Below are 10,402 nucleotides of genomic sequence, written 5' to 3'. Positions count from 1 at the left end.
GAATTGGCACCAGCTCGAAGATTTCTTAAAATCTCAATTTGGGGATAAAAAACACTATGCTGCGCTGCTTTCTGATTTACAGGAATGTCGTCAATTAGGCAACGAAACGGTCAACCAGTTTGCATTACGAATAGAGTCTTGCTTGTCAAAATTATTATGCGAAATTAATATAACTATCCCTACTAAGAAAAAAGACGAACTGGCAGGCCGCGTCGCAGCTATGAAAGACTTAGCGTTACACACGTTTGTAGTCGGCCTAAATCCAAGATTGTCTACAGTAGTTCGATGCCGTGACCCTGAATCTTTGAACGACGCCATTAATTTCGCTACTTCGGAGGAAAAGATTATCAATGCTTTGACACGACGAAATACTAATTACTCGCAAACTCCAAATACTCAGAATCAGGCACGATTCCGCCCATCTCACTCATCATATCCACAAAATCGATCAGCCTTACAACATGGCACTAATAATAATACAACATCTGCCGCGTTTAGGCCCTCTAATCCTATAGTGTGCCGATATTGCAAGGCCCCAGGGCATACTATTGAAGGTTGTCGCAAACGAGAATACAATAATAGGAAATTTGGAAACAATCAAAATTCAAACTACCGCACAAACCCTACTACTTCCTTTCAAAATCGGAACCAACCGATTCATGCAATAGCTTCTTATGAAGATTATGGTGTCGATGAGACAGATAATCCTTTAAACGAATAAAGGACTCCCGACGGTGTCTCCCGAGTCCGAAATTTCAACGTCCTCTATTGCTATATCCAAATGACACCGCAAATTCTATATCCTATTACAATTCCAGGGTCACACAACAGGGTAACCAGCCCCAAAATGAAGACCATATTCCTATTTCTAAATCCAAGGTCACACAACAGGGTAACCAGCCCCAAAACGAAGACCATATTCTCATTTCTAAATCCAAGGTCACACAGCAGGGTAACCAGCCCCAAAACGAAGACCATATTCTCATTTCTAAATCCAAGGTCACACAGCAGGGTAACCAGCCCCAAAACGAAGACCATATTCTCATTTCTAAATCCAAGGTCACACAACAGGGTAACCAGCCCCAAAACGAAGACCATATTCTCATTTCTAAATCCAAGGTCACACAGCAGGGTAACCAGCCCCAAAACGAAGACCATATTCTCATTTCTAAATCCAAGGTCACACAGCAGGGTAACCAGCCCCAAAACGAAGACCATGCTCCTATTTCAAAGTCCAAAGTTACACAGCAGGGTAGTCAAACTCATAGTAGCAACGTTAATAAATCAATTACAAAATCCTCTGTACCACATAACCCTAGTTCTAATAATGGTGCAATAAATTCCCAACGAAGGACATACATGCCTGCCATATCTCCTCTTACAACATCCATGGTTGATACCTCAAACATCACACCTGAAATAAAAAACAATATATATAACAAAATACATAACGTTACTTCAAATCCATCCGAAAAAAATACTTACCCTTTGTGGAAGTTCAAACCTCTGTATCTACCAAACGACTTAAGCTCCTTGTTGACAGTGGTGCATCTATTAGCCTTATAAAGAAATCATCTATTCAAAACATGCCTGAAATAGACGAACATACTATAACATTTTCAGGAATTGGAACTGCAGATAAACCAATGAAGTCATTTGGACGTATACCTATCGAATTCAACTCTCTGAAGTATCGATTTCATATTATTGATAACATAAATTTTCCTTACGATGGTATAATTGGAAACGATTTCCTATCGGACAACTACTCAAACATTGATTTTAGGAATGAATCGCTTACGATTAGTCAAGTTGAACTTGCTTTAAAATTTAATGAACCAATATATACTATTGCTCCCCGAACTGAAACCATCATAGAATGCTCGGTACTTAATCCAGAAATAGGTGAAGGCTTGATGGTAGATCAAAATCCCGTCGACTCAATTCTAATTGCTAACTGCATTGTCAAGGTTAAACCTAATTCTAGGATAAACATTTCTGTTGTAAATATCTCTGAGTCTCCAATTACGTTAAACTCAAATTTAAAATTAAAACTTACGCCCTTGGAAAACAAAGAAAATCACCAAATATTCAATATATCTCATACAATCCCCAACAATGCTGTTAACAGAACTGAGCAGGTCTTAGACCTTTTAAGAGTCACTCACCTTAATAACGAAGAACGAGACTCATTATTCAATCTCTGCGCTGAATTTTCGGATATATTCCACCTCCCTGAAGATTCTCTGACTTGTACTAATGCTCTCGAGCACCAGATACCAACCTCTTCCTCTGTACCCATTAATACAAAATCATATCGATTTCCTGAAGTTCATAAACAAGAGGTAAACAATCAGATTAATAAAATGCTTAATGAAGGAATTATCAAACCGTCAACTTCTCCATGGTCATCTCCAATCTGGATAGTTCCAAAAAAGCTCGATGCTTCTGGTCAGCGTAAATGGCGCATTGTTATCGACTATCGCCGATTAAATGATATCACTATTGGAGATTCTTACCCTATTCCTAATATTTCAGAGATTTTAGACCAATTGGGTAAATGTAAATACTTTAGTACACTCGACTTAGCTTCTGGCTTTCATCAAATTAAAATGTCTGAAGCCGACGCTCCCAAAACTGCTTTTTCCATCCCACAAGGACACTTTGAATTTGCGCGGATGCCATTTGGGCTCAAAAATGCCCCTTCCACGTTTCAGAGGTTGATGAATTCCGCTCTATCAGGCCTGCAAGGGCTACAATGCTTTGTTTATTTAGATGACATCGTAATCTACTCATTTGATCTCCAAAAACATATGAAAAACCTCTCAAATGTCTTTGACAGACTCCGACAGTTTAACCTCAAACTTCAGCCAGACAAATGCGAATTTCTGCGCAAGGAAGTTTCTTATCTCGGTCACATAATAACTGACGAAGGCGTCAAGCCAAATCCCGAAAAAACCAGAGCAGTCCAAGATTTTCCCCAACCCAAATGTCCTAAAGACATTAAATCCTTCATGGGATTAGTGTCCTACTATCGTCGTTTTATACCTAACCTATCTAAAATTGCTAAACCCCTTACAAACCTCTTAAAGAAGGATGTTCCGTTCATTTGGCAACATGAACAACAGTTAGCCTTTGAAACTCTAAAAAATAGCTTGATATCCGCACCTATACTTGCTTACCCTGACTTTAACCAACCATTCAACCTCACATGCGACGCATCTAACTATGCAATCTCCGCTATCTTGTCACAAGGGCCTATAGGAAAAGACCGCCCTATCGCTTTTGCGTCTAGAACACTATCTAAAGCCGAAAGTAACTACAGCGTTACCGAAAAGGAATGCTTGGCTATCATATGGGGAACTAAAACCTTTAGACCATACCTGTATGGTAATAAATTTACAATTTTGACAGACCATAAACCACTCAAATGGTTATTTAATTGTAAGGATCCTGGATCCAAGCTTGTAAGATGGCGTTTAAAACTCGAGGAGTTCGACTACAACATTGAATATAAAAAAGGAAAAATTAATAGTAACGCCGACGCTCTGTCTCGATTTCCCGTCAATCCAATTATCAAAGATCAGACTGATTCTCAACGAGTAATACCGTCTTCAAGTGAGAATGATCCACTTCCCTTTAGTCCTCTAACAATAGATGATCTAGGTATCCAACTCCCTTCGACATCCAATGCTGATAGTGACAGCCTACCCAATATCGATCTTTTAGAAAACGATGAAATACTGATTCCTGCTACTAGCCCTGAGAATGAGACCAACTCACCTGCGCAAAATCCTTCACGCTTTTCACCTCTTCAAGGCGCTTCAAATTCTAACACTGACTTCAACGACTTCCTGAAAACTTTCTCAAACAAAAATGAAAACTTCAACACTCATATAAAGGAACACAATGAAAGTCTCCTTAAGAGTAATTCTAAAGCCATCTTAATCCCTGTATCAATCGACTTCGATGAATCAAATCCATATCTCCAAGACATTCTGTCCACACTACCCGACACTACCAATATCCTGAATTCAGAAAGAGAACTACATTCGTTTCAAAAAATCGAAATTAAAAACAAGATATACTATCTTTTATTTACCAAAGTCTACTATTTCGACGACTGTACATATCCAGATATATTCAAAACTCTCAAAACAGCCCGAGACGATATCTTGCTTTCCGCGAACATTGGAGAAATAGCCATATCTGACTTTAAAAGTCTCTTCGAACAACATTCCTTTGTTAAAATATATGGCATGCTTATGTACTTATTTAATAATACTAACATAACAGTAAATATACACCATAATACCATCCTATATCCTGTTCCTTCCGAGATCACTAAAATCCTTAAAGAAAACCATGATATCCCGATTGCAGGACATCTGGGCTCAAATAGAATGTATAATAGAATCAAAGAACGATATTACTGGAAGAATATGCGTACAGATATAGAAAATTATGTACAAAACTGTAAACTATGTCAATCAAACAAAGCACTGAGGAAGATCAACCAATCACCCATGCAAATCACGACTACCGCTACACGCCCATTTGAAAGAATTAGCCTCGACATAGTTGGCCCTTTGCCTGAAGCTGGATTTCAAAAACTTAAATTCATACTTACTCTTCAGGATGATTTGACCAAGTTTTCCATTTCATACCCAATATCAAACGCTACAGCAGAAGAAACCTGTGAAGGTTTAGTTCACTTTATTTCCCTATTTGGTATCCCTAAAACCATATTAACAGACCAAGGAACTAATTTCACTGCCGAATTATTTAAACGCACATGCGAGTTCTTAAAGATTAAACAAATTTGGTCATCACCTTACCACCCTCAAACGCAAGGCGCTTTGGAAAGAAGCCATTCAACTTTAAAGGAATATTTGAAATCCTACGTAAATGAAAATCAGACAAACTGGCATAAGTTCGTATATACCGCCATGTTAACCTATAATAGTAGTGTCCACACAACGACTAAATTCACTCCATACGAACTTGTTTTCGGCCACAAGCCATATATCCCTGACTCAATATTTGAATCACGCCCTGACGTTACATATCCAGAGTATATTAAAATGCTCCATCACCGATTACAAATTTCTCGAGAAAAGGCTTTGGAAAATATCAAAACTTCCAAAGAAAGATCAAAAACCTACTATGATAAACACACGCGGTCTATACAGTATAAAGTAGGTGACTATGTTTATTTAAAAAATCACGTCAGGCTGCGCAAGGCTCTTTCGCCAATTTGGAAAGGTCCCTATAAAATCGTTAAAGTCCACGATAATAATACTTTACACCTTTTAATAAATCGACGTCATGTTAAACATCATTTTGATGAAGTAAAACCAGCTCACGAGATCTAATTTAAATTTTATTTTATAAATGTTTTTATTTTTATTATAAGTAACATTATTTTAATCCTTTTAATAGTATTATAACACGCTCACATATTTTCCAGGGTCATCGCAATTCTCTGCAATGTCACCCTAGCTGAATCTGAAAATCAGTATGTCAAAAATATTGTGAAAGGTTCTGGGATCTTCTTCGACCCTGTTGGCACACTAAAGATAATAAACGACCAATTTCATATTGTAATACCCGTAGAGATCATTCCCATACAAAATCATATAATGGACATAAATAAAGTGTTCAATAATGTTCAGTCTTATTGTCAGAGAAGCGAAGTAATTGGTGTTTCGCAATGTCATAACTTATTGCAACCTTTAGAAGCAATCCTTAAAGATCTCCAACGTGACTTTAATGCCGTTTCACATCTAGTATCCGATAATTACGTTTCGAAAAGATCTGCATGGTTTTCCGGAATAGGCACTGTATTTAAACACATATTCGGTACCTTGACCGAAGATGATGCGAAGACCTATGAAGACGCTATTAAAACTCTTTATGAAAATGATAAAAAGATTTCAGGAACATTGAAGAAAACCGTAATTGCTTCCCAATCTGCCATTTCCAATATAAATCAATCCTTACATGAAATGAACCTTAATCAAGCAAAATTGAATGGTGTCGTCAAACAATTAGCGTCTTCGGTATCCAATATAACAAATGCTTTTAATGAGGTTAACTTTAGGAATAATTTTTATAACATTTTAAATATTTTACAATCAAGCTTACTGACTTTATCATTTAAGGTGGAAGACTTACTTAACTCCATTTTACTCATTAAAAGTAACACATTGCATCCTTCAGTTCTAACCCCGAACCAAATGTACAATGATATTGTAAATAATTTTAAGTTACTACCTAAGTACAGAGATTTTCCTGTAATCATAGATATAAGCAATATTCATATTCTAATTAATATAGCCGATTTAACTTGTTACTATTTCAATGAAAAATTAATGTTTATTGTAAAGATTCCACTCGTAACCTTAGAACATTTTAATATCTATAAAACTGTACCATTGCCGATTCCACATACGGAGGGTAATTTAAATTCTTTCGCTATGATCCTCCCTTCGGAACAATTTTTAGCCTTGAGCACAGATAAACTATCTTATATCTATCTCAAAGATTTAAATGATTGTAAAAGCATACTTACCGATACTTACCTTTGTGAAATAACCGATGTCTACGCAGTACTTAATAACCCTTCATGTGAAATCGAAATAATTACTAAAGCCTTAACTAGCCTTCCGGAAAATTGTCCTGTTAATGTTATGTTTGGTGATTTAGATATTTGGCATAAGCTAAATAATAACAAATGGATATTTGTACAATCAAAATCCACTAAATTGTCTATTGAATGTAATCAAAATGTATCTGAGTTAGTTATATCCGGTACAGGTGTACTAAGTTTACCAATAGATTGTGTAGGTTTTCATAAAAACCTTAAGTTGGTGACTAAAGTGTATCCTAAAACATATGTACCCGCTGTATCCTCGAATTTTGATATTATTAACGATGATTGTTGTAAAAGTGTAAACAAATTAAGTAATAACATTTCTATTCCAAAAATCAAGATTATTAACCTTGATAATTTAAAATCAATTAAAGCTATATCAGACATGTCAATGGAGGATCTAAATGAGATCAAGAATCCTAATAATTTTAATAATCATGTTAGCTTTCCTATTTTAAGTATTTTCTCTGTAATCTTAGTTATTAGTTTTGTTTTTGTATATTTTTATAAGAAAGGCAAATGTTCAAGAAAACTCCAAGTTTCCAATAATATCCCGGTTGAGCAAGATAATAATCTGGCAAACCAGAGTAATCCTTCAGTAGCCCGCTTGCGAGTTTGTTAAATATTAAGTAAACTTACAAATAAACCGTAAGTTTCCTCATAACGAGGGGGTTGTTATATATTTAAAACCTTAGAGACAACCCTATGTCAGCCTCTATTTTAGCAAGCTTGCATTCTCCTATTCAACTGCCATGAGCATTATCTTTCAGCTTAAAGTCAGTCCCATTTTACGATTCAAACCGAGCAGTTGCCTTTCTAAATCTGTATTTCTAAATAAATCCTTTGTGTAAAATAAAATCTCTTTTTTTAAAACTCTAAATCCGGGACGTCGTATAACAGTACGGTGTCGATCTGAACCACCGCCGCTATTCTCGAAATGAAACTCGTGGAGTTATAAATGTTATGTTTATTGGCCGAACGTTAGTGATGGTGATACAATTATAATACAGCGAAGTTTTTTTTTTTTTTTTTTTTTTTATATACATGTGTCTTTACTAAGACATCATGGCACATTACAATCTAGCCTAACTTAAGACTAATAAGTAATTTAAGTCTAACCTAATTTACTAATAAGGATTTTTTCATAAGAAAGTGTCCAATAACACTACTTACAGTCTCTATTAAAGGGAAGACACTCTGTTCTTGTGTTCTATTTTTTTTTTCTTTCACTCACTGTGTATTTAGTACTGACGTGCACTAACACTAATTCACTAGTTCAAATGGTTTTGTCCTTTTAAGTCTTCTCACTAGGCCAGTGGTGTCAAGGAGTTGAATAGCCTCGACATTCACGTGATGGTGGAGCCTATGTTCGTGGGCTCCAGCAGTCTTTTTTATTATTGTGGCGACGTCCTCTATATTAAGGTCCCGATGGAGGTCGTTATTGCGAATATACCAGGGAGCATTGACTATTCCCCTGAGCACTTTGTTTTGGAATCGTTGGATTACTTGGATGTTACTATTACTAGTGCAGCCCCACAGCTGGCAACCATAAGTCCATACAGGTGTCAGGACTTGTTTGTAAATCAATAATTTATTTTGAACTGATAACGCGGAATGCCTTCCGAGCAACCAGTACAATTTAGTGTAACGGAGATCCAGCTCTTCACGTTTCTTTTTAACATGGACCTTCCATCGGAGTTTGGTGTCCAGCGTCATACCTAGGTACTTAGCTGAATTTTGGAACGGCACTTTGACGTTATCAATATATACTGGCTGGTAATTTGATGTTTTGTTGGTAAAGTTTATGTGAACTGATTTAGACTGATTTAATCGTATCCGCCATTTTTTGGTCCACAAGCCAACAGTATTTATGGCTTTTTGTAGTTTTACTACCGCTTCCTTTTCAGTATCTGCCGTAGACATGATAGCAGTATCATCGGCAAAGGTAGCGATTACGTTATCTTCTAGTTCAGGAATATCGCATGTGTATAAGAGGTACAGGACCGGACCTAATACACTCCCTTGCGGCACCCCAGCTTTTATTTCTTTCAGTTCTGAATAATCATCTTCTTGTCGTACTCTAAACATTCTTTGTGTTAAGTATGACTCTAGTATATTTGAAAATTGACGAGGCAGTAGTTTCTTTAATTTATAAACAAGTCCTCGGTGCCACACTTTGTCAAATGCTTGAGCTACATCCAGAAAGACCGTGGAGCAGACTTTTTGTTCTTCTAGTGCTTTTTCTATATTATTTGTAATTCTATGAACCTGCTCAATGGTAGAATGTTTTTCTCTGAAACCAAATTGGTAATCCGGTATGAGCTGCTTTTTGGCAATAATAGGGTTAAGACGTTTGAGAAAGAGTTTCTCAAATAGTTTTGCTATAACAGGTAACAATGAGATTGGCCTGTAGGACGTTACTTCGTGTGGTGGTTTTCCTGGCTTAGGAATCATTATCACTTCCGCAACTTTCCACATATTGGGAACATATTGAAGTCGAAATGAAGCATTAATTAAGGTTGTCATTTTAACTACAGCTTTACGGGGGAGATGCTGTAGTACCTCACCAGTAATTAAATCAAAGCCTGGCGCCTTTTTTTTAGTTAAACATTTAATTTCACTTAAAACTTCTTTTGGTGTGACTAGACGGATGTTTAGTTGTTCTGACGATATTTCTTCGAAGTCAAGTGAATCTTTTTCATCGATTTGAAATATATTTTCTAGATGATCAGCAAACCTTCTAACTTTTTGTATATTACTTACAGCCCAATTCCCATCAGACTCTCTCAAGGGAGGAATATGTGTTGTAGGTTTTTTGATATTTCTTATCGCTTTCCAGATGGAGTAGTTGGTGGAACCATCAGAAGTTAATTGGTTTAGGAATCTCTTTATTGAAGTATCTTTATGTATTTTAATCTCTCTCCTCAGTTGTTTAGTGAGGTTATTCAGATGTTTTTTGTCTTCAGGACATCTTGTGTAATGCCACCTTTTTCTTTGAGCTCGTTTTGTCTTTATCAGATTTATAATCTCTTCTGGAAAGTAGTTGTTTTGTACCTTTTTCTTAAATTTTGGAGTATTGCTCCAAGCAGCTTGTTGGATGTTCTTTGTAAATTTATTTACTTCTAAATCTAATTGTTCCTCAGTCTTTAAAGGTACTCTTAGGTCTATAATATTCTCAAGATAAATTTTGAAGCTGTCCCAGTCCGTATGCGGGTTCACGAGACATGGATTCAGTTTCCGCTTTACAGGGTCTTCGCCAATTGTGAGTAAAATTGGTGAGTGATCTGAGTTCATATCATAAGCTTCCTCTATTTGGAGAATATTTGGTGATACTTCTCTAAATATGAAGAAATCTATAAGATCTGGTATTTTATTCTTGTCTGTTGGCCAGTATGTAGGCTTCCCTGTCGAAATTGCATCACATCTCAAATCTTTCATAGCATTAAATAGTTCTTTTCCTTTAGTCGTTATTAATCTTGATCCCCAGTAGGTATGTTTTGCATTGAAGTCGCCTCCCAAAACAAATCTATTTCCAAGACTTTTTAGCAGGGTTGTGTACTGGTCGTACTTAAGTGCATGTCTTGGTGGGCAGTAGATAGAAGATATTGTTAATGGACACCGCTTCATTGATAGGCATACAGCCACAGCCTGAATATGTTCTTTTTCATATTTAAAGACCTCATGGTGTTTCAAACTGTCCTTTATTATAACTGTACTTCCCCCGCTGGATTTATTACTTGGTTGAAG

The 10,402-nt window shown here is 36.4% G+C and overlaps 1 protein-coding gene across 1 annotated transcript; it reads left to right on the top strand.

Annotated features, from left to right (window-relative positions):
• Window positions 1-5,597: 5,597 nt before the first annotated feature.
• On the top strand, window positions 5,598-7,513 carry LOC125062978. The gene has a single exon (XM_047669158.1). The coding sequence runs from the start codon at window positions 5,643-5,645 to the stop codon at window positions 7,275-7,277; it is 1,635 nt and encodes a 544-aa protein (XP_047525114.1). The 5' UTR covers window positions 5,598-5,642; the 3' UTR covers window positions 7,278-7,513.
• Window positions 7,514-10,402: the final 2,889 nt, after the last annotated feature.

The sequence above is a fragment of the Pieris napi genome, unplaced genomic scaffold (genome assembly GCF_905475465.1).
Source record: "Pieris napi unplaced genomic scaffold, ilPieNapi1.2, whole genome shotgun sequence".
NCBI classification, from domain to species: Eukaryota; Metazoa; Arthropoda; class Insecta; order Lepidoptera; family Pieridae; genus Pieris; species Pieris napi.
The sequence above is the reverse complement of the archived record's forward strand: the minus strand, read 5'-3'. Positions and strand labels throughout refer to the sequence as shown.

What these genes read in the sequence shown, in the direction of transcription:
- LOC125062978 (XM_047669158.1), top strand. Translation starts at nt 5,643, where the DNA reads ATGGACATAAATAAAGTGTTCAATAATGTTCAGTCTTATTGTCAGAGA.